The 25,208-nt window shown below is 49.5% G+C and overlaps 1 protein-coding gene across 1 annotated transcript in view; it reads right to left on the minus strand.

Annotated features, from left to right (window-relative positions):
* Positions 1–21,413, minus strand: part of KREMEN1 (kringle containing transmembrane protein 1) — a 71,990-nt gene extending 50,577 nt beyond the window's left edge. The window contains exon 1 of the mRNA XM_075533760.1: positions 21,243–21,413. Within this exon, the coding sequence (XP_075389875.1) occupies positions 21,243–21,321 (79 nt within the window). The 5' untranslated portion in view covers positions 21,322–21,413. The remainder of the gene's footprint in view (positions 1–21,242) is intronic.
* Positions 21,414–25,208: the final 3,795 nt, after the last annotated feature.

The raw sequence follows: 25,208 nt of genomic DNA on the forward strand, positions 1-25,208 counted from the left end.
CTGTATCAGTGACAGATTGACGGTGACTGATGGAATATCTGGGGCCATAGTTCCCAGAGTGGGCACTATCACACCCTGGGGAGGGGTAGTCACTGAAACCACCCAGGAGGCCTGAAAAAGCAGATACCTACATCTTATCCTGAATGATGAGCTAAAGGATAAGTTTTTAATTGCCGTTGGGGTTGGGGCTCTGATTACCTTTGTAACTTTTTTGCTGAAAAGGGTTGGTATGCTCTATGCTCTGGGGCATTATTTACTAAGTCATACAATAATAATTCATTTGACAGTGCATCTTGCCTGGATCCACAATCAATGCTCATGGAAGCAGCAGGCAAGAGATCAAAAGATGCACTGCATTGAGTCCATCTGCTGCACGAGACCTCTATAGCGTGCTGAAGAGCAAGGATGTCACGTGGAGGGTGAAGGAGTGCCTGACTCAAGTCCTGGTATTCTCCATCGTCTCACATGCAAGTGAAATTTGGACACTGAATAAGGAAGACCAAAGACAATTTGATGCATTTCAACTAAGGTACTGGCAACCGATATTGAAAGTACCATGCACCATCAAAAGAACAAACAGATGTGTGTTGGAAGAAGTGCAGCCAAGATGCTCCTTCGAGGCAAGGATAGTGAGACTCCACCTTAGGTTCCTTAGACATGTTGCCAGAAGAGACCATCCCCAGAGAAGGGCATCCTGGTTGGTAAAGTAGAGAGGCAGCGAAAAGGAGGAAGGCCCTTGACAAGTTGACACAGTGGCTGCAACAAGGGGCTCAAATCTAAGAACAATTGTGAGGATGGTACACGACCGGGCTGTGTTTTGTTCTGTTGTGCCCAGGGCTGCTATGAGTTGAAACCAACTCAATGTCACCGAACAGTATCACAGAGATACATCCAGTAGGGTTCCCTGATGGCACCGTGTCTAAAACACCCGGCTACTAACAGGAAATCCATGGCTCAAACCTTCCAGGCCCACTGTAGGAGAAAAAGGTGGCTGCTTGTTTCCGTAAAGCTTCCAGCCGTGGAAAGGCTGTGGAAACCCAACTCTGTCATGCAGTGCTGGGATGCCTGGGACTCGACTATAGGGCAGTGGAGTTTCCAACAAATACAACCCCCTGCAAAGGACAGGTGCATGGCTGACCCCTCACACCTGGCTGGAGTCTGCAGAGGAAGAGGGAGAAGGAGAAGGAGAGGGAGAGGGAGGGGGAGGGGAGGAAGAGGGGGAGAGTGGCCCCTCCTGCTCCTGGTCTACCCACAATGGCTGAGGTGAGAGAAGAGTTGGGAAACCGTGTTCATCAAGGGAGGTTGGTGTCTCAAGAAAGCAGAAACAATGGACTGTGACTGTGACCAGTCCTGCTTTATTTCCTCCTCGCCTTTCTTACCTAGAGTCCCAGCCAGTGACGACACAGAAACCATTCTAGTAGATTCTACCTCTGCAGAAAACTTCACCGTTCTCTATCTTCTGTTTGGGGGCTGGATGAAAATAGTCCGTTACAATCGCCTAACACACTCAGCAGAAACTAGGCTTTTTTAAACAGCAGAAAAGCCACCTGGATTTACAACCTTCAGAGGGCTAATTCAACCCCTCTATATTTAAAAGAAAAAACAAACAAACTCCTTGCCATCAAATCAGGATGGACTTATATCCACCCTACAGGGCAGGGCAGAATTTTCCCTGAGGTTCTGCGACCTTGGATCTGTATGGGAGCAGACAGCCTCAGCTCTCCCGAGGAGAGACGGTGGCTTCACACCACCAACTTGATGGTCAGGCATTCTGTGCACAGCCCACTGAGCCAGCAAAAAATGAGCTATTCCATATCATCTTGTCCATTACCCCAATCCTCCCAAGTATGCCACAAAGCATTTATTTTTACAATCAGAAAGGCTAGTACAATTCTTCATCAGAGAAGCAAAACCACACCAGGGTATGAAAATCCAGAGTGGAGAGTGATGTTTGGGCACAGCGGATTGACCTTATGTGGGACCCAGGTGATGTGTTTGCCTGGAAGTTAGCCCCTTGGGAATCATATCTGAAGGCAAAGACCACAAGTTGCTAATTAAAGCAATTTGCTAATTAAAGCTAGCTGAAGTTTTCTCTCATACAACATATTTTTCATTACATGTAGACTTTAGAAGGGTTGGGTATAGAACAAAGACTGATAAAAGACTTTATTGCATGTATATTCTGTTTCAGAGCTTAAGTTCTAAAGCACTTGGTTTGTAGAAGGTTGCGGTTTAGAGGGGGAACCCTAACTCCGTTTTGAGCTTTGATTTAAATTCTTTCTGACCATTAAACCAACAGTGTGGCGAACGCCCAAACAAGCCTGGGCAAACCTGGGGAGGGGCAGCTTTGCCCTCAGGAAGAGTTTGTTTGAAAGGGGCTCTCAACTCAGGTGAGGCCAGGGTAGGGCAGTGCCCTCAGGCTTGCATGGGGAATTGGGGAACTCGCCAAGGCCTGTCCTAAATGATTTACTAACAACAGGTCTGTATTATCTAAAAGTTGGGGTCCCAGTAGCTATAACTCAGGCTACACAGGCATGAGTCACGTGGGCAGTCTCAGACCCCAGTCACTGTCCATCCTTCTCCAGCCTCTGCAGCCCCTCTCGTCACTGTGCTGAATGACCTGCCACCAACCCCATCCTTGTGATGGTTCCCTCATTGCTAACTCGCCCTGCGGCTGAGGGTCAGTGGACCCTATTTTGGCACCTGACCCAACCCAATCACCCTCAGGTGGTGGGGGTGGTGGTTGGTGGGTACACTGAGTTGGCTCTGACCCATAGCAACCCTATGTACACCAGAATAAAAACTGCCCGGTCCTGTGCCGTCCTTCTCGTGGTTCGTATGCTTCAGCCATGGTGGCAACCACAGTGTCAAATCATCTCATGGAGGGCCTTCCTCTTTTCTGCCGCCCCCCCCCACCCCCCACCGCTTTACCAAGCAGCATATCCTGCTCCAGGGATGGGTCTCTCCTGAGTCCGGCAGACAAGCTCTTGCCATCCTGGCCTTGAAGGAGCCCCCTCACCTAATACGCATGTGAAATCTGGGACAATGGGAAGGAGACTGCAGAGAAATGGAGGCATTCAAACGGTGGTGCTGGCGGAGAATACTGCATAGGCTGTGAACTGCCCCAAGGATGGGCACATTTGTCTTGCAAGGACAGTCAGAACGCGCCTTAGGAGCGAGGCGGAGGCCTGGTCTCTTCTACCTGGGAGGTGTCTGGAGGAGAGACCACCCTCTGGAGAAGGATGGACGTCATGCTTGGCAGAAGATCAGCAAAAGAAGAAGGCCCTTCCTGGGATGGACTGGCCCAGTGGCTGCCTCAGTGGGCTCAACAGAGGAGCAATCATGAGGACACCGTAGGGTCAGGCAACTTTTATTTGGCTCCACAAGGAGGCATTTAAAGACCAGAGCATTTGTCCATGAATGTTTCACAGCCCCGCTCGCGCACAGAGTCAGCATGAGCTGGAACTGAGTCAATGACACCTAAAAACAACCACCTTTTTCGACACTCACAGACCCCCGTGGAGGCTCGGTAGAAAGTCAGGCACCCGAGACCCAAGCAGACGTACACATGCTTTACGTACAACTGCAAGCACGTTCAGACGTGCATTCCTTAAAGCTCTTCCACATCCATTAACATAGGGGATAGGATGTACAGAACACACTGACCATAGGTTAAGGACTTCCCAAGGGAGCTGATAGCTACAAAACACACACACAAGAACTTTATAGAGGATGTAGGATGGTATGTTATGAAAAAGCTTAAATGAGGCACAATATGTTAGAAGCATGTTTTGGACTTTGCACCTCGTAAGCTAATGGCCCTTGTCTTTCTTCTAGGCACTTCAGGTCCAAGCCCTGTCAAATGGGCAATGGGACTATCTACAGGTCACGTCAGCTTGAAGAACTGGAAGATGTGCAAGTGCAATGACCATATAGCAGATACTCAATCATAACTGCTATGTAACAATAAATTACAAACAAACAAACAAGCTTTAGTATGAAATTTTAAAATCTGGAGCATTACAGTCATCACTTTCATAGGAACCTTGGTGGCACAGTGGTTATGTATTGGGCTGCTAACCAAAAGGTCCGAAGTTCAAAACCACCATAAGCTCCTCCGAAGAAAGACACGCAAAGAGTTATAGTCTCGGAAACTCACAGGTGGCAGCTCTGTGGGGTCTCTGAGTCGTCATCGACTCCGTGACATGAAGTTTGGGTCTGCTGGTTTTTTTGTGACAGGGTTGTGCGGGCCGTGTTTAACCTGGCTCGGATCAGTGGCACCTTGGGTGCCGACAAGTTCCCTCAGCGGGGCACTTCTCTGAGTCTTGTAAGGGTACACTTTCAAAAAAAGGTCCAATCCAAGCAGTGACTTCTACGGGGATTTACCGGGCTACTTAAATCCGAGGCAGAGAGATGCGTTCAGAAGTTGATGACAACTCTTCTGTTGGAACACTCAAAAGGGTTATCCTGACAGATTTTCTTTTTTTAATCATTTTATTGGGGGTTCATACAACTCCTATCACAATCCATAGATACACCCATTATGTCAAGCATATTTGTCCATTTGGTGCCCTCATCATTCTCAAAACATTTTCTTTCCACTTGAGCCCTTGGTATCAGCTCATTTTTCCCCTGTCTCCCTGATCCCCTCTACCTCATGAACTTTTGATAATTTATAAATTATTTTGTCATATCTTCCACCTGACAGACTTTCTTGAAGAACACAGTGTGATTATTACATGCTGTAACTTCTTTTCTTAAAACGCAAACAGCTTATTGGCATTGAATTCATATAATCATACAATTCAATAGTTAAATCATATTAAAAGGAGTACATCTCCACAGTCAATTTTAGAACATTCACTTCTTTTGTTCTTTCTTTTTTTAATCATTTTATTGGGGGCTCGTACAGCTCTTATCACAATCCATACATCCATCTATTGTGTCAAGCACTTTGCACATATGTTGCCATCATCATTCTCAAAACATATTCTTTCTACTTGAGCCCTTGGTATTAGCTCATTTCCCTCTCCCCCACTTGCTTTCCCTCATGAACCCTTGATAATTTATTAATTTTCCCCCATGTATTACACTGACCAATGTCTCCCTTCACCCACTTTTCTGTTGTCCGCCCCAGGGAGGGGGTTATAGGTATATCATTGTGATCAGCTTCCCCTTTCTCCCTCTACCTTCCCCTCCTGGTATCGCTACTCTCATTATTGGTCCTCAGGGGTTTATCTGTCCTGGATTCCTGGTATTCCCAGCTCTTATCTGTACCCATGTACATGCTCTGGTCTAGCCAGATTTGTAAGGTAGAATTGGGGTCATGAGTGTGGGTAGGGGAGAAAGTATTAAAGAACTAGAGGAAAGTTGTATGTTTCATCGGTGCTATACTGTACCCTGATTGGCTCATCTCTTCTTTGTGACCCTTCTGAAAGGGGAAGTCAAACTGTCTACAAATGGGCTTTGGGTCTCCACTCTGCACTCTGGAAGGGTGTCAGCAAAGATGGAGGATATGTTGAGAAACAGTCACTTCACATTTTAATGTTTGTTTAAGAAACGTTTTGTGATTTTGTAGCAATACTTTTTTATTTACCCTCCTATTGTTTAATCTGGTTCATAGAAACTGTATGGCAGACTGTATAAGTGATGACTCTCTTAAACACCACGAAACACGGACAAAACTAGAGAACATTATGCTTGGCAAACTTAGTCAACCTTACAAAGATCAACATTTAACAGCACCATTATTATAAGGAAAACCAAAGAAAAGTGGTTTATACACATCAAAACATAAGATTTTATCTCATTAGTCATGTTAAATTTTCGTACATTCATTTATATATTTAAGGTTGTTTGGTACAAAAGGCAAGAAAGATCACCCTGCGAAAACAGTAACAGGAGCAATGGTTCCCTGAGGGGTCAGGAAGGGGTGGGTGTCAGATGGGAAGGCAGGGAATAGGGAGCTGATAGCATTGATGATTGTATAATTCCACTCGACTGCATTGAACAGAATTGTATGTGAATTGATATAATGGATTGTGTAAGGTATGCCATCAAAACTGTAATAATAATAAAAGACTTTGAAGACTAACAAGGGGCCGGGCAGGGGCAGGAAGAGGGGAGAGGTAGGAAATTACAGAGGAATAGAAGAAGGATGGAAGGTGGGCGGGGAAGAGAATCAGATTTAGGTGGTGGGGGGTTGGTTAATAGGATATTATTACTGATTTCATTTGTTGAGATGGGCTAAGTACAGGGCAAAGAATACGCTTTTTTAAAAGAAGAAAACTGCGAGTGAAGGCTCACAGCCTTTAAAAAAAGACTATACAAGTAGGTGGACGCATCATTCTACTTTCATACTGTTTTAAGTTATCAGACTACTAACAGGAACGAAAATATACACAGCCTGAGCTTAAAAGTGTGTGGAAAATTTAAAATTTCATTCTATTTTCTCATGAACTTTTTGAAGCCCTCTTGTGTAAGAGGTAAGGAAAAAGGCATAATGGACCAAAAGTGTTGTCTTACTCAAAAGTTCAGCTATAAATGGGATGAAACATTTTTTGTTTAAATATATGCTACTAAAATCCTACAACTTGCCTATTTCAATGCATGGACTTTACTATAAGTGATGAAAATACCAAGTTAATAGAGGTGCAGAAAATGTAACTCTGCCAGGTGGGATGTGACCAGCACTTTCAAAGTATATTTTAAAATAATGGTGTCCTTTGAAAATAAAGGATTAAAACTTGATGTGTGTGTGTGTGTGTGTGTGTGTGTGTGTGAGAGAGAGAGAGAGAGAGAGAGAGAGAGAGAGAGAGAATGAGAGAGAGTGAGAGAGAGAAGCAACAGTAAATCTAAAAGGCTTTCTATTTCTAGAAAAGGTAGAATGACGCCCTATAACTAGGTCGTTCCTAATTATAGTACTTGCTCAAAACCACATTATTGAGAAATAGGAAGCTTGTCTTATACTGCATCTAGAATATTCCAAGGTTTCTGATAGAATTGCAACTTGAATCTTTAGCTGGGGTGTTGGTGTGACTCACTCTTTGCCCTAGGTAGGACCACTGCGCTGCTCTCCTGAGCCTCTGTGGGAAGAAGCTGGTGTGCACCTATTTTGGAATCAACACAAGTCGATACAAATTAAATTCAACTGTGGCAGCCTAACACCAGACGACAAAGCCTTTCCAAATGAGACCGTCTTCTGTTCTTCCACGATGTCTGTGGAACGTGGTAAGTGTACAGTAATATAGTCATAGTCATACAAGGCTTGGGCGGGCAGGGCTCCTTGTAATGTTAGAGTGTTCAAGGTGTGCACAGCAGACCTGCTGCTCCCTGGGATTCCCACACGGATGGGTGTTCTGGGAACTTTTGAGTAAGTCTTCAGAGCTGTCCAGAGACCTTGGAAAGCAGAGGAATGCTTGCTTAGGTCTCCAGGCCCCTGTGTTAAGGAGGCACCTGCTCGTCTCGGGAAGGGAGTTCTCAACCTTTCCCCACGAAGCCTTGCCCTTCTTTAAAGATGCTTCTCCGAGAGCAGGGATTCCATGGAGGAAGATTAGTGGGTCTACACCGGAGAGGGTAAGTGGCGTGCAGCATGTGGGGCGGGGGCTCCTCTGCACACACAGCACACATGCAACGTCACTGGACTAGAGAGGAAACCCCACCAGCTGAGTCGCTACCACTCTGTCTTGAACAACCCACCCGGATGCGCTGGGCCCCAGCTGCTTCTATGGATTGAGGGGATGGGAGCGAGCTGGTCTCAGAGCTCTTCCACTGTAATAAAATGTGACTGGGGTTCAACAGTCTGAGGGGGATAACACCTGGAAAAGAAGGGTGGCTAAAGAACCTCTTGCAGGTGCAAACTTCTCGACTTCTGCCTAGCTCTCTCATGGAAGTGAGAACGCTAATGTAAAAAATAACTCCCCTTCCCTGTGGGCCCTCCCTCAACTTAGAGGAAACAACATTGTCAACGTGTGGGTTGTGAGGAAAAGAGGGGAAGCGTAGAGGTTAGTGGAGACTTAAAAGTCACATGAACTAAATGTACCTTGTTTTGGTTCTCTTTGAATTATAGGAAGTACTGGTGCAACAACAGGGGAAATTTGAACTGGATATCTGATGATATAAAGCAATTATTGTTAATTTTTAGGGGTGAATGATGGTACTACTACTATGCTTTTTTTAAAAGTCTTTACCATTTACAGATACACAGTGAAATATTTGCAGATGTGGTCCTATGGTCTCCGGCATTTGTTACGAGAACATCTAGTGGAGGGGCAACAATGGGTCTCTATTTGCCTGGCACAGCAGAGGAAGAGAGGCAGGAAGAGGAGGAGGAAGTGGAATGTGTGGCTAATTGCCTCCATGAACAACTGCCTCCTTTGCCCTGAGACAAAACAACAAACCCCAAACTAGGTGGTGCATGGTTACCATTACTGCACACTCTGATCCAAGATTTTACAGAAGAATCCTGATCAAAGTGGGTGTGGAATGCAGAGCAGAATTTCAAATTCTCATGGACTGCACACTTTCTGGACCCCCAGACGCTGGATCAACTCCAGGTCATCTTTCTATTTTAGACCAAAATATGCACTGAAGTCTTCTAAAACCAAACAAACCTACTGCCATTGAACTGATCACAACTTATAACAATCCTAGGCAAGGTTTCGAAGACTGCGCGTCTTAGAATAGCTTGATCTTAGCAGAGCCTTATCTTTCTCCGGCGGAGCAGCTGGTGGGGGGGTTAGGTTGCCAACCTTGCACAACCTGAGGGGGGCAGTGAGTTGATGTGAAAGGAGGAACAACTCAGAAGAAGTAGCTGAGACTGGTTTGCACAACCTGAAGAACACAGTCAGTGTGCTGCGCTGACAGTGATGTGCGACATGCAGAAACTGAATTGGTCTATGTGGTTATCCGTTTTCTCCACAACAAAACACACTGAGACGCTTTCAATAGACCTAGTGCAATGAATGAGGGGGGTGTTGAGGAAACAACACTGGCCACAGACTTCATCTTCCTCCTTTGTCCACTTTTATATATGTCCCAAATACCTCATTTTTTAAAGGTTAAAAAAGGACAACTTAAAAAAAAGAGTCACTATCATTTTGTTTAATAATTAGCCACCTTAGGCCCCTGGTGTTTTGTTCTGTTGTACACAGGATCTCTATGAACCAGGACCCATTCAGCAGTACCTAATCACAACACATGAGAAGGGGCCGTGGTAATGTCGCAGAGAAGGCCAAGATGAAGTGATGTTTGCTTTCCACCTGGCTCCCATCTTGACTATGTGACACTCTTACCTAAGCAAGATCCCCTGGGGAACATACCACAACAGCCCCCATCAATATGCAGCCGTGCTTGAAGAAAATGCAAATACGTGCCTGTGACAGTGGGTTTGGGTTTGGGGGTGAGGGGGTAAGTCCCTAAGTGATGCATGTCAAAAACCAAACCCACAGTCATCAAGTTGACTGCACCCTCACAGGGACTCAAAGGGGCAGAACAGAAAATGCAAATCTCTCCCAGGGCAGAACCGCCTCCTCTTTCTCCCTCAGAGTGGCTGATGGGGCTGAATCTCCGATCTACGGTTAACAGCCCAACACCCAACCCACAGTGCTACAGGGCTATTAACAACAGATAAAATCATCAAGTCAGAGACCCGAAGGCAGTGTTTACGCAAAAATGACCATGGACGTATCAGTTGAAGGATGGACTCGATAAGACGGTTTGAAATTACTGGCTCAGTGGAACTCTAGGAAAACATTTCATTAATTCACCAGAGCACTTTGGTGGATTTTACAAGGCCCTCTGGTAGAGGGCCAGAAGAACAGACAGATCTGTCTTGGAAGAAGTACAGCCAGAATGCTCCTTAGAGGCACGGATTGGAGAGGCTCTGTCTTCCATACGTGGTGAGTATGGATCTCACACACTCCTCTCACATACAGGAGAGACCAGCCCCTGGGGAAGGACATTACGCCTGGTAGAGCGGAGGGGCAGTGAAAAGAGGAAGGCCTTCGACAAGATGGACTGATACAGCAGCGGCACCAAGGCGCTCAAACAGAAGAGCAACTGTAAGGATGTTGCAGGACCGGGCAGTGTTGCGTTCTGTTGTGCAGAGGACTGTGATGAGTCGAAACAGACTTGACGGCCCCTGACAACTGGTGTCATAGTGGGCTACGCACTGAGCTGCTAACCACGAGGTCAGTGGTTCAAACCCATCGGTGGCTCTGCAGGAGAGAGATGAGGCAGGCATACTCTGCCCTACAGGGTTGCTCTGAGTCCACCTTGATGCGACGGCGGGGAGCTTGGTGTTTCTCCTTGTATTTCACCACTTAGGCGAAGGTCTGTCTTCCAATCCAATGTATGAACGGGTCAACTTTAGATATTTATCTTTTAGGGTAGGCCATTTCAAACTAGAAATTCACATTTCACACCAGGAAACAGGGATGTATTAGAGTTCAAATCCAGCTCTTTGGTGGATAAAGCCTTGTTCTACTTTTAAGTCAGCTCTAAAGGAAACAAGCGCTAAGAAGATGGAGTGTGAGTTGGATGTTCAGGGTCTAACACAGTCTACAGAGGAGAGAGAATCCTAACTCACTGCCACCGAGTTCGTTCTGACTCATCGCGACCCTACATAGGGTTTCTTGGACCGTCAATCTTTTTTTTTAAAGATCATTTTACTGGGAGCTCTTACAGCTCTTACAACAATCCAGACACACATCGATTGCTATTGAGACTATTTGTACAGATGTTGCCATCATGGTTCTCTAAACATTGACTTTCTAGTTGAGCCCTTGGCATCAGCTCCTCTTTTTTCCCTCCCTCCCCACCTCCCACCCTCATGACCCCTTGATAAATTATAAATTGTTATTATTTTCATATCTTACACCACTGTGGTCTCCCTTCCCCTATAGCTTCTGCTGTTCATCCCCCTGGGGTGGTGGTGGTTATGTGTCTATCATTTCGATAGGTTCACCCTTCCTCCCTTCCACTCCCCACCTTCCCCCTACCCTCCTGGTATCCTCACCCCCCACCTATCATGACCCCAGTCCTGTCTTTCACTGCGGGTTAGACCGGAGCATGGACACAGGTACAGATAAGAGCTCAGGGCACATCAGATAAACCCGAGGAACAGAAATGGGAGACTCGATATCGGTCCATAAATCTTTATATAGCCTCATCTTTCCCCCTCGGAGAGAATGCACACAATACAGTCTCTAAAATAAATGGCAAGCATGTGATGCCAGGGCTCTTAGAGGACTTGGTTACTGTGGACTGCAACTGGCTAAAAAGCAGAGGGTCCTGCTTCCACTAGCCTTTGCATTTCTTACCCTCTTTGTCTTTTCAACAACTGTGTACCACACAGAAGGTCTGGCAAATGCTTGTTGAGTGAGGGACGGAAGCAGGTGTGTGGGGAGTGCAGGGGGAACGAATCCATTACAGGCAGACAGAAAGTCCCATTCCCTCACCAAGTTAAGTCTCCAGGGGAGCCTCGTGATTTACATGACTCACGAGAGTTCAAGGAAAGTTTATGCCAGGGGTCCTCAAACTTTTTTTTTTAAACATTTTATTAGGGGCTCATACAACTCTGATCACATTCCATACATATACATACATCAATTGTATAAAGCACATCTGTACATTCCTTGCCCTAATCATTTTCTTTTTTTTCTTACATTTTATTAGGGGCTCATACAACTCTTATCACAATCCATACATACATCAATTGTATAAAGCACATCCATACATTCTTTGCCCTCATCATTTTCAAAGCATTTGCTCTCCACTTAAGCCCTTTGAATCAGGTCCTCTTTTTTCCCCCTCCCTCCCCGCTCCCCCCTCCCTCATGAGCCCTTGATAATTTATAGATTATTATTTTGTCATATCTTGCCTTATCCGGCGTCTCCTTTCACCCCCTTCTCTGTTGTCCGTCCCCCAGGGAGGAGGTCACATGTAGCTCCTTGTAATCAGTTCCCCCTTTCCAAACCACTCACCCTCTACTCTCCCAGTATCGCCCCTCACACCCCTGGTCCTGAAGGTATCATTCGCCCTGGATTCCCTGTGCCTCCAGCTCCTATATGCACCAGTGTACAACCTCTGCTCTATCCAGTCTTGCAAGGTAGAATTCGGATCATGGTTGTTGGGGGGGAATCCTCAAACTTTTTAAACAGGGGGCCAATTCACTGTCCCTCAGACCCGTTGGAGGGCTGAACTATAGTTTAAAAAAACAACAACAAAACAACTATGAACAAATTCCTATGCACACCGCACATATCTTATTTTGAAGTAAAAAATCAAATGAGGCAAAAACACCTGGCGGGCCAGAAAAATGTCCTCAGCGGGCCACATGTGGCCCACGGACCATAGTTTGAGGACCCCTGGTCTATGTAAAATCAGGTATTGGAAACCCAAATGCTTGATATCTGTTCCTTAACGGACAAGTATGGTGAAGTTGCTCCACAAGGGAAAGAATCAATTCCCCTTTTTTGAAGGAAGGTACGTTGTCCTATTTAGGGTTTGCTTTCAGCAGCAGACACCTGGCTCAGATCTGCACCTGCCCGTGGTACCTGTCTATTTCATACTGTCTGAGGCTCCTGCTCGGAGAGAGAGGCTAGACATCAGTACTGTCTGTGGCCTCTTTTACACTTCAGATGGCAGGAAAGTTCCCAATAATGGGGCCCTGGAGCGCAGCCAGCACTCCATGGGAACCAGCCTCCGGGGCCATTCAACTGCCCTGGGCTGATATGGAATGGCCGAATTACACAAGAGTCCTGGAGGGGGGTGGGGTGGAGGGGACGGATGATAAAGTAGCCAATACATCTCCGGGACTCATCTTTACAGTAAAATCTGAAATGATTGAGTTGTGGCATTCAATCGTTTGATTAGTCCTTGTTAATTTGCCCCAACATTAAAAAAAAAACAAACCCACACAACTCAGGTGACAGGTCAGAAGCCCCCCGGCTGGAGAGACTATGGGACAGAAGGAGCGACTCAGGCAGGGGCAGCGACATCCTCTGTAGAGCAATCAGAATAAGGGGTGTGGATTCGGACTGGCCGAGGTATACAGTTTCAAGGGAGTGTCCCAATGGCCCTAGAAAAAGTTGCCAGATCTCGCGAATAAAAACACAGGCCGCCCAGTTACATGGGAATTTCTTAATTAGCTGCAATTCAAGTTTAACTGGGTGTCTTGCCTTTAAGCTGGCAGCCCTACCATCAAGAGAGTAAAAAGATAGGGTGAATCCCAGCCTTGCCAGGCTAGGAAGGTGGTTGAAACACCCACCGTCCATAGAAATGCCTGCGGGGGGTTAGAGAGGGATGCTGGAGAATCTACTGACCAGTGAGAGACCATGGTGCTGAGGTGCCAGCTCCGGGTCACAATGAAGGAAAGGACAAAGGAATGGTGCAGAGAGGATAGGGTGCTTCAACAGCAGCACTCTGTGGCCAGATCTGGGAGTGTCTACCATACTTAGATGCCAGTTGCTTCTGCATGCATGTACACACACACACACACACACACACACACACACCTTTCCCCAAACTGTGACCCTCAAAAATATCTCCAGTGGTTGTCAAGTGTCCCCTGGGGGCAAAATCCTCCAGTAGAAACCAGGAGGAGGGCAGAAGTAATCACATCAACAGATAGCGACTGCCACATCTGCCAACCGTAGGTTTTAAAGCCAGGTTCTTCTCAAGATAGAAACTCAAGGTAGACAGCTCAGCCCTGAGCCCCTCTAAGCCCCCTAACAGGGAGGGGAGGCCTCACAAGTCCTTCATCTGCCAGAAGCATTAGCAAAGAATGCCGATGGCGCTTGGCGGCACTCGGCGTGGCCGTGCACACAGCACACACACAGCAAGCAGGGCGTCATAGTCCGCCTTTGAAGATGGTCCTTTTAAGTCAACCTCCCCATCCATAGTTGGACTCCGCCCCCCCAAATCTCTTCCTGCCATTTGGAACGTGAGTGATTCTCAGCTGAAAAAGCCTGAGGTGCAGATGGCAGCAGTTAGGGCCCTCACCAGATGCTGCAGTCTCTAATTTGATTGAAAGGATATAATTAGACAACAGAAACACTTTAATGAAAGAGCAAAACATGGAAGGAGGGAAGGATTGAAGGCCCTTAACTGATGCCAAAACACCCACCAGTAATGGAGGCTTTGAGTCTGGGGAAAGGCAAGGGGAAAGCCCCTTAAAAGGACAGTCCGCATCCTGCTTTATTTCCCCATAGACACAGGAATAGGGATTTTATTATTGTAGATTTCCACTGTATTTTATGTGGGAACAATCTGATTAAAACCAGAAGAGGCTTCGGGAGAACATCAAAGAAAAACAAATATGGCTTCTGTGGTCATTATTAAAAATATTTTTTACCAGCCCAATAATTTTCTTTGAAGATGAATTTTTATAGATTACACAGCAGCAAGTAATTTACATAAGGCAAGGGGATTGGTTACCAACATCTTCTAGGGTGGAAGAGAGCTACTTGGCCGCCATGTTCTCATCCAAGGTTTAGGACACCAAGGGCTGAGCGCGCCCGCACACTGCAGAAATCTGCTCCGCAGGCACATGGGACCCAACATACACACGAGGCCAACATATATGTAGCCATCAAGCTACAACCGTTTTGAATCATCTCTAGGGGCTGACGGATGCTGCTTTGTCTAGCTGTTTGTTTTCGATGTGGTTAGCTTTCAAAGTCATTTCTTGCTAAAACCAGTCTTAAGGGTCCACTGGCCTAGTTTCCATAAGAAGCTAACCCAGTGGACCAGCGCCCAGCCCTCCAAGGCTACTGTCACTGTAGCGGGTGCGACCCTGGGGGGCGTGACCCTGGGGCGTGGAAGCGGCCTGCAGCCTCCCCAGCCCAGGAGCTGGGTGCCCCACCCTTGTGGTAAAGTGAACAATAAAAGTTTAATGCTTTGGTTACTTGCCAGGGATTAAATCAGTGTCGAGAGAAATTGAAAGCTTGGCCCCAACAAAGGGGAACCCTGACGGGGTCCTGGGGGAAGTGGGAGGGACCTGCCCATCTGTGGGGGTGGCCTGAAAACTTCTGTCTGCTCAGGTGCTTCCAAACACCCAGCCTCATTCCTTGTCAAACTGGAACATGTCTAGGCCAAGGAAGTGTTTACCTAGAAAGAGGATTTTACAGCAAAGGGGAGGGGACCCCCTCGCAGGAGGAGAGGGGAGGTTTCTGTGAAGTGGCTACTTGTGAAGATTAGTAGCACCCTTTGACATTTTAAGGGGCCCAGGTGGCGCTGTCTGGTAAGTGTTGGGCTGCTAACCGCAAGGCCGACAGTTCAAGCCCAAAAACCACTCTGAGGGGGACAAAGGAGGTTGTCTGCTTCCATAAAGCCTGAATACAGGGGGTCACTAAGGGTTGGAATGGACCAGGAGGCAGTGGGCATGGGTTTGGCTGGTCCAACATTTTACAATGGCTTTTTGCTTTCTCGGTTCAGCCCACGTCCAGGATAACGTGTTTTTGGAATTCTGGTGAGGGCTGGGAAGGGCGCACTGCCTCTCCTGAAGGCAAGAGGAAACCCTGGAATGACTTCTCCTCGACCAGCATTTCTGGGTTCTAGCTCGTCTCAAATTCCACCTGAGTCATCTTCCGCAGCCCTGCGGAGGCTGCCACGTGGCATCAAGGGGCTTGAGGGGAGCTCACTTGAAGACCTGGATGGGTGGCTCTCTGAGGAACACAAGGACTTCCTCTAACACTGTCCTTCTTCCCAAGTTAAAAGCACAAGCAAAAGCTACCCTCCACACTTCCGGCCTGGCTCTCCCAAGTGTTTTGCATTAACTGTTCCCCAGTACAAACACAATCAGCTTGGTATGCTCGACTGTTTCGTTTTGTTTTTCACAAAAGTTTTAATTAAAACAAAATCAGCAGCCCTGCGAGGCACATGGTTATTTTTCTAAAGGCCACTTGAAAAAAATGGTGATAGAACTGTGGAAATAAAAAAGCAACTGTTTCGGAAAGAGAAGGATCACACACACACACACACCCTCCACCCCCCCACCCCCCACCCCACCCGCCAGTCCGGCTGTTTTTCCTGTCTCAGGGTTGGTACCACCTGCTGCCTGGGTTTTCCTGTGAAATTAATCTCTCGACGGTTTGTCCCCAACATCTGCAGGCACCGTGAACCACACCAGGCACCAGTTCTAGGACCAAACCAAAGCCAAACCTGCTGCCATTGAGTCAATGCTGACTCATCACGACCCCCGGTGGGTTTTTGACACCGTGACCTTTCTCCCGTGGAGCTGTGGGTGGTTTCCAATTGCAGACCTCGTAACCACCCCACCAGGGCTCCAAGCAGTTCCAAGACAGGCACTGGGTTTCTCTATAAACCACCCAGAACGCCTCTTTCAAGCATTCTTTGTGGGTGGTGTGATGGTCGTCATTCAAAGTCTTAGTTAAAGAGTAGAATGCACGCGCATGAACGTTCACCTCATAACCCACTGCCACCAGGTGGGTCCTGACTTCCAGCGACCCTGGGGCACCCAGCAGAGCTGCTCCCTAGGGCTTCCACGGAAGACCAGTGCCTCATCTTTCCCCCAGGAGCAGCTGGTGGGTTCAAACTGCTGGCCCTTGGGTAAGCAGCCCGATGCTTAGCTCGCTGTGCCACCAATTTTTACCCCATGGGCAGCTTAAAATTTTGCTACGGGAAAAGGTTTATTCATTTACCAACAGCAAGTCTCCCCATCACCTCTCTGGACTAGTGGCTACTGAAACAACAAACAACCCAAGTAAAACACACACACGCGCAATGATGCGTTTGGACCTAAAGCGGAGGGACCTTATCAAAGTCCAGCCCGTGGGCCAACCTACATTTCAGAGCCTGTGAGACCAGAGCGGTTCTTGTACAAGTAATCCAAGGAAATGGTCCTCACAGCCCAGGTCCTCAGCTCTCTGGGTCTGTTCACAGACAATGTTGACAACCTGTTGTCTTGACCAAAGGCCCAGGTGTCATGTGAGGCTCAAAATTCCTAAAAAGCAGGTACCAAAAACACCTTAACCTGTCTGTTGTGTAGTTGTTTAAGGAACACATTTTTCCTTAAGCTTTTCATCCAACTATGGTAGGTCATGAACTGAAAACAAACAAACAAAACATTTAAAAAAGTGTTACCATTGAGTTGATTTTTGGTTCATAGTGATCCCATAGGGCAGGGTAGAACTACTCTTGTGGGTTTTTGAGTCTGTAGCTGTTTATGGACATAGAAAGCCTCATCTTTCTCCTGCAGGGAGGCTGGTGGTTTCAAACTGCCAACCCTGTGGTTAACAGCCCAACACATAGCCCACTGTGCCACTAGGACTCTTTTCGGTCCTGAAAGAATATCAACCAATGACATCTACTGATAATAGGTGTACTAACTTGTTAGAAGTGAGCCTAAAATGGAATGCCTTGCTTAAACCAACCCACAGCCAGTTAACTGATTCTGACTCACAGTGATCCCATAGCACAGGGGGGAACTGCCCCTGTGGGTTTCTAAGACGGCACATTTTTATGGGAGTGGAATGCGTCTTTCTCTGACAAGTCACTGGTGGATTGCACCCACTATGCCACCTCTTTGCTCCAGGGCAGGGGTCCTCAAACTATGGTCCGTGGGCCACATGTGGCCCACCAAGGACATTTATCTGGCCCGCCAGGTGTTTTTGCCCCGTTTGCTTTTTTACTTCAAAATAAAATATGTGCAGTGGGCATAGGAATTTGTTCATAGTTTGGTTTTTTTTTAACTATAGTCCGGCCCTCCAACGGGTCTGAGGGCCAGTGAACTGGCCCCGTTTAAACCGTTTGAGGACCCCTGCTTTAGGATTTACAATAGGACTCAGTGCACATCTCAAAACATTTCAATAATTTTTATCTAGGGGCCCAAACCAAATTTCATAAAAAGCTCAAAGTTCTTTGATACCAAGTCAAAACTCTTTTTTTTTCATATAGGAACGCCCCCATTTCCCCCTAAAAAAAAATCCCACTGGGGAGTCCATTGAGTCAATTGAATGGAATTCACTGAGTGCGTTGATTCCGACTCACAGCGGCTCTGTAGGGCAGAGAACTGCCCTGTGGGTTTCCCAGGCTGTGACTAGCAGGGCTGAGAAAGCCTCATCTTTCGCCCTTGGAATGGCTGGTGGTTTCCAACTGCTGGCAATGCGGCCCAACACATAACCACTCCGCCACCAGGCCATCGATGTTGTAGATGCAAACGAAGGGGCTTTAAAAAGCTCAAGGCTAAATCGCAAGTTCTCTTTGGTCTGTGAGCTTTCACAAGCTCCCGTGTGTGCAGGCCCACTCTCCTAACCCCCGCTTTGGTTGCAGATAGGGAGTCTGTTAGCATTAACGGTGGTCCCAAGAAGAGCAGGGCTGTGGAAGACTGCACCTTTCTCGCTCCCATCGATCTCACAGGTCTCATACCAAGGCGTGCTACAGGTTAATGGGAGGAATTCCAGACAGGGAGTTGGAAGAGAAAGAGCATCAATTTTAAAGGGCTGTTCACAGAACTGTAACATGAGGCAAGAGCCCTGTAGCTACATACCTGATGGAAGCCACTGCGTCCTCAAAATAGTGGCCCAAGCCCGCCCAGTTTCCTCTGCTTTCCCTCAGACCAGTAAATGCCAGAAGGGGCCCTCTAGGGAGCGGTCATCAGTTCTCCCCTACTGCCTAGGCTGCTTCCGTCCTTGCAAGGGGAGCCTAGCTCCTGCCAGTCACCTCTCCTTGATATCAGTCCTGAGAGGAGGGGGGGGGGGGCATCTGAAAGGCAGAGTGGAAAGGACAGGGAAGATCATTTGGGGTTGGTGACAAACTGTCATTAGAAGGAGCATTGGTGGGGAGTGAGCTAACTGTTTTTGTAAAGTTAGCATTCAAATATGCAAACCACCAGTAATTTAAATATTATAAAATTATGCTGTATCTAAGTATTGAAATAATTTTTCCATCCACAACATTTCTGAGAAAATTACAGTATCTAAAAAATAGAAAATGGTGAGTCTGGCATCTCTTCAGAGTAAAACGTGGTGTGTGTGCGTGTGTGTGTGTGTGTGTGTTTGGATAGGGTTTTAAAAAATTAGTAGGTAGGCTCTAAGGCAGGATGTGATGCTGAAGGCCTATTGGAATGAGCAAGACAAAAAAAGCCAGAAAAGCATCCGAGTACCAAGGTGGTGGGAAACTATGCTTTTGGGACTCACTGAATGGAGAACTCAGGCCACTTTTCACAGTTACATTTCCATTTTGTAATGGAGTCCCGGAGTGGCACACACCATTAAGCACCCAGCTACTAAGGCTGGAGGTCCACACTCACTTTGAAAACAGGACTGCTAAGCTGCTTCCAAAAGGTCCTGTCCTTGAAACCTCGATGGAGCAGTTCTACTCTTGGCACATGGGGTCTCCGTGAGTTGGAATCTCTCAAAAACAACAGTCCAAGCCTAGAATCCAAAATCCAAGCAGCCTACCGACTATAGAAGAGTTGAGCATGACTCTTCCTTGCGATGCAACAAAAGGGGAGGCCCTCAAGGAGATGGACTGACAAAGTGGCTGCAAGGATGGACTCTGGCAAAACAACAATGGTGAGGATGACAATAGGATCGGGTGCTGGTTCGCTCGGATGGGCGGTCGGGTCTGAACCGACTTGCCAGCTCCTAACAGCAGCAGCAGCAGCAGCAGCAGCAGCGGCGGCAGCAAAGCAACAGCACCCCCTTCGAACAATCCTCAGCAGAGCAGACTCACTACAGCTCCTCAGAGGTACTGCTCTGTCCTTTCTAGAAGGGGGAACCAGTTTGTTCCCAATGCTACCTCCTCTCTGCATAGGACATTAAATCCTGACCACACAGCTGGCAAAGTGGAGCCCAGAGGTTACTAGGTTACAGATATGTTGACATATCATGGCTCTCAGAATGTGGCGCCCCCCCCCGCCCCCCCCGTGCTCCTCACACACAGCAAATAGTGGAAGCGATCAAACAGCAAAAAATCCCCTCGATGGCTGGCCATCCCACCCAAACCATTCAATGGTGCTCAGAGACCACCCCCACCTCTCTCTCGGCACTGATCCAAAGCCAAGCTTGCCCTTTTATAGGCCTTCATCAGACTGGACACTTACGGCAGGCCCAGGGCAGATGAGGTGTCTAGCACTTGGTGAACCGTTCAGTGCTATAAAAAGTATTATTAAAAGATGTTTATTGAATGCCTTATAGATCCAAGTCCATTACTGTCAGCATGGCACTTAATCCTCCCAACCCCCTGGGAGGCATCCTTATCCGCCCCCCCCCCCCCTCCTTGACAGGCAGAAAACAGGCTGGGAGCTGGAGGGGTGACCTACAGAGTCACACCTTGAGCAGTAGCACCAAGTCCTAGCTTTTTTAGGGATCCAAACTCAGGGGTAAACAAAGCAGCTCTTGCATAGTCTTTTTTCACCAGCAAAATCCCATCTATCCAACATCATCACAGTGCAATTTGGGTGGGGAAGCCAGAGGCCGGTTTTCTACCAGGGCAGGCGGTAATGAACGCTTCCCGTCCCTTTCACAAACGTTGTAGGCTCAACACCCAAAGGACTCGGAGTGGAACAGTGACTGGGCCAGACTACGCCCTGCTGCCTACTCTTCATCTTGGAAAGGATTCCGGCTGCAAGGCTGGGTTTGCATGCAAGCTCAGCCCAGCCCGGGCGTCCACACTGGACCTGGCCTTGGCTTGGCCTTAGACCGCCCGTGGGTGACCTGTTGAAAGTGTGGGGCTAACCTTAAGCTGAACACCCCGAGATCTGGGTGGGGGTACTTTCCCTTCTTCGCCCCTCCCTCCCGGTCTCCCTGCTGGGCCACCACCAGAGTCACTGGGAAGTTCAAAGCGGGCCGCTGCGGAGGGAGGGAATCCCCGATCCTGCTGGGTCCTCCGAGGTCAGCGTGGGTCCCCAGGTACAACCCAACGGCATGGTCGTCGGGATGGGGTCTGGGAAGGGAGCCCCCGTCCCCGGCCTGGGGGCATTGCTGAGGAGTTGAGGCAGGGGTGTTGCGGAGGCAAAGGTCCCGGAGCTGAGAGACTCGTGGGGGACAGTTCTGGGTCGACGCAGGGGGGCCAGGACCGAGGGCTGCTGCTGAGGGACTTGCGGGACAGTCGGATCCTAAGGCGAGGGGTGCGGCACTGGACGAAGTCGCTGAGGGACTTGTGGGACAATCGGGGGCTCTGAGGCCGGGGTCCCGCACCGAGGGGCGCCGCGGAGGGGCATGGGGGGGTTCCCGGGAGGCCCAGAGGGGGGCTCGGCGCCGACGGCGCTCACTCACCGGGTCCGGGCGCGGGCCGAGCCGCCAGCGTGAGCGCGGCAGCGGAGAGCAAGGCGAGGCGGGCGGCGGGCGGCGCCATGGGCCGTCAGTGCGGGGCCCCGGGGCGCGGCCCGGGGGAGAGGGGGCAGCGCGGGGAGCCGGGGGCGGCCATGGGAGCGGGGCGCGGGGCTCGAGCGTGGCCCCGCCCCGGCCGCAGGCCGCCCCGCCCCGGCCCGCCCCCTCAGCGCCGCCGCCGCCCCAGCAGCCGGGGGCCCGCCCGGCTGGGCCGCCAGGCCGGAGGGCGGAACGCACTGCGCACGCCCGGCCCGCCCACCCACTCGCCGCGCCTGCCACTCACGACGGCGCCCCGCCCACGGCCGCACCTGGGCCCTCCCCCCGCCACCCGCCCCATTGGTCCGCCCTGGAGGGCGGGGCCGCCAGGTGAGGGCGGGGCTTGGAGGCCCGCCTCCGAGTCCCCACGCGGAGGTCCGGGTCGTGACCCGCACGCGGGCTCAAGCACCCCAGAAGTCGGCCGCCCAGCAAATTGCAAACGGCGTCCCCCGCTGGGCTCCGTCGGGGTGCTCTGTGCCAGCCGGCTGGTCTAGAGCCTACTCGGTCGCCGGGCTTAAAAGGAAAGCAGCTCCCTGAACTGCACCTGCAGGCGGTGGGCGTTGAAGGCGCACCTGGGCACCACCGGCAACGGGCCTGAAGCCCCAGGAGCACGGAACCTTCGGACTCCGGTCCCCGCCTCAAATCCCTGGTTCCTGCTCGGGCGCGCTGCCGGTGTCAACTGGTGTCGCTAACTGATTCCTCTGAGCCTCCGTCACCTGGAAAATGGGCTTCAGGGGGGTCTGAGGGTCCCTTCAGGAGGTCTTTAGGGAAAGAGTGGGCCCTGATGCTGTAACTTGGGCACAGACTCACGGTCCACTTGCCAGGCTTATCACCCCACCCCCGCCCCTCTGAGGTCCCCCCCGGGCCCCACCTGGGGTTCATCTTGGATCCGATCCTGGGCCTCCCCCTCCCTCGCATCCCTGGGGCAGACGGGATTTTCCTTGGCTCCCGCCTAAAGCTCGGTGGTAACGCCCTACCGGGCAGGTCTGGGCGACGCGCCCGGTACTTTCAAGTGCTGGGTCCCGGGCTGCAAGTGCGGGCCTGCTGCGCCGACTCGCCGCGCCCCAGGAGGGCCGGGCGGCCCAGGGGCTCACAGCTCCCTGGCCCACCCTGGGCGACACCTGCCCCGCCACTCCAGAGTCCCACCCCACCCCGTTTTAGTCCCTTTCCTCTGAGAGCCACTCTCTCCATTCCAGCCCAGCCCGGGGCCCCACGTGCTTAGCTACCTCCCACAAAGCCTCTCCATCCCTCTCCACCCACAGGTGGCAAGTCGTGTTCGCTCCCTGTGTGTGTGTGTGTGTGTGTGTGTGTGTGTTTCTTTTCATTTTGTCACTTCGTTCCAGAATCCACTGGGCTCCCGGTTTGGCGTCCTGGCACAGCCCCTCCCCACCGCCCCACAAGGCTCTGTCCTTGAGAATATATATTCACCTAAACCCACATGGGGTCTCCTGCGTACTTGCTTACCCTGGCTTTCCTCCACCATGCCCAATCTGCCAACAAGGGGTCCCAAACTCACTGCCAGGAACCAACTCCAACTCAGAACGAACCTATAGGACAGGGTAGAACTACACCTGTGGGACCCTAACTCTATAGGAGTAGAAAACCTCATTATGCATGCCAAGTAGTGGCTGGTGGTTTCGAAATGCTGACCTTGGGAATAGCAGACCAACCCTAACCCACTAGGCAACTGGGACTCCTCCAAGGGCAGGACCTGAAAATCACCTCACAGGCAGGAACTTCTTGAAAGAACTTGAAAAGGCAAGATCCATGGCATCATCAGCACAAATTCGAACTTAATAAAAGTGGTCCTCTCAATGTTCAGGAGTCCCTTCCGGATGTGCTAACTCAGAGGCTGGAGGTGCAGCTATATCCGGAGGCACCTCGAAAGAAAGGCCTGGGGGTCTGCTGCTGAGAAACCCTTTGTCTTTTCCTGTAGGGTTTGTCATTGGAAACCCTATGGAGCAGCTGGACCCTGACCCTCACAGGGTCCCTGAGAGTACAGTCTACCCAACTCATGTTCTTTTAGTTGTTCATTCACTAACGACCTGGTGAGGTACACACTAAGAAAAGATCTAAGGGCACAGCCACCTACAAAAATAGCTCTGTCACCCACCCCCAAGAAGTTCCCAAAGTAAGGAATTGCCAAGAGGACTGGGAGTGGGAACAGGGAAGGCAGTCAACCAACATGAAAAAAAAAAAAGTATATATATATATATATATATATATATATATATATATATATGAATTTCAGAGGGCAAAAAGTCCTAGAAAGATAAGGATGTGGTGGTGTTGATAAAGGATCTGTGGACCAGCTAAAGAAGATGTTCTGGAAACGCTCTACAAAAGCGGGGTGCGGCCTCTGCAGTTGAAAAGTTTCTCCCCCATCTCACTCTGGCTGGGGGAGTGGAGAGGTGAGACAGGAAGGGGCAATTCACAGGTTTGAGACCCAAGTCCAGTACTTCCTCAAAGAGCCCCAGTGGCATGGTGGGATATAGGATAAGCTGGTAACCACAGGTCAGCAGTTCTAAACCATCATCTGCTGCAAGGGAGACAGGTGAGCTTTCTGCTCTCATAAAGATTTCCAGGCTCAGAAACCCCAGTGTCAGTTCTGTCCTGTCCTCAAACTCAAACTCACCGTGATCAAGCCAGTTCTGACTCCTGGGGACCCTATGGACAGAGTGTCAATTGGCATCAGCAGGAAAGCAGTGAGTTTGTTTTGTGTTGGGCGTTCCCTTGCCAGGTTTCGCTATAGACCACAGCCACACCTCACACCAGCCTGGCCTACCTGCCCTGCAGGAAGGCACTCTGGGTCCGACCACAACTGGCTGCATCATTTGCAGAAAATGGAAATCTGCAGCCCCTTATTGGAAACTGCTTAGCATTTCAAGATGGCAACAGCAGAGCATGAAACCAAATGGGGCTTCCTCCCAATAGGAACCAATGTAACTGGTCCCTAGAGCTGACACTGAGGACAACAGAATCCAGACACAAAGAATCTGCCAGCCCCTGTCCCCGACAGCTGCTTTGAGAAACACCCCTTTCCCTTTCAGCCTCTCCCTTCCCTCCCCCTTCTCCTTTCCAGCTTAAAGCCCAGCACAGGTGATGGAAACAGTGCACAAGAGACTAAAAATACAGCCAAGCGTGTCTAGGTCACAGTACTTAACAGCTCAAGGTCCTTTGCTCGGTTATGTGGTCCTGGGCCCGGATGAGGGGCTGCCTGAGACACTCATGTCGATGTTTCACATGCCTGGGCCTTTTGTGGTTTTAGTTCCTGCGAAGAGTGAGCTCTGGGATCTCTAGGAAGATACCACTTTCTGTGTGCTTGTGTGCTGTCTGTTCAGGCTCTTTGAGTCAGCCCAGTGCTGCAGAGATTGCTGAGAAGCTGGGGGACCCAGTTAGTGACATTGAGTCATTCTAGTTGCGATGTTTTCTGCTCAGAGGGCTGTGCTGTGAAGAGAGCACTGGGCAAGGAGTCTGATGATAACAATTGCCAGTATTTACAGAGGCCTTTACGAAACACCGGGCAGGGGCCAGGTATTTGTTGTCATATTTCTCTTGCAAGAGAGTCACAGCTACCACCTGATTTGTAGGGAGAGGTGAAGTAGCCTGCCCAAAGGTCAAAAAGTCATGGAGCTGGCCTCTGGGTGGGCTCACTGAAGCACATGCTGCTGAAAGGCCTTCTCATAACAAATGCTCACTGAGCCATTTGGAGCCAGGGCTGGGGTGAACCAGGAGAGACCCTTGTCTCAAGGACAAGACTTAAGGCAGCGAGAGGCTCTCCACCTGTGGGTTGAACGAGCCTATCACAGGGGTCAATTCATGACAGTAGCAAAATGACAGTTATGAAATAGCAACGAAAAGAATTTTATGGTTGGG

Source organism: Tenrec ecaudatus, chromosome 16, assembly GCF_050624435.1.
Source record: "Tenrec ecaudatus isolate mTenEca1 chromosome 16, mTenEca1.hap1, whole genome shotgun sequence".
Taxonomy (NCBI): domain Eukaryota; kingdom Metazoa; phylum Chordata; class Mammalia; order Afrosoricida; family Tenrecidae; genus Tenrec; species Tenrec ecaudatus.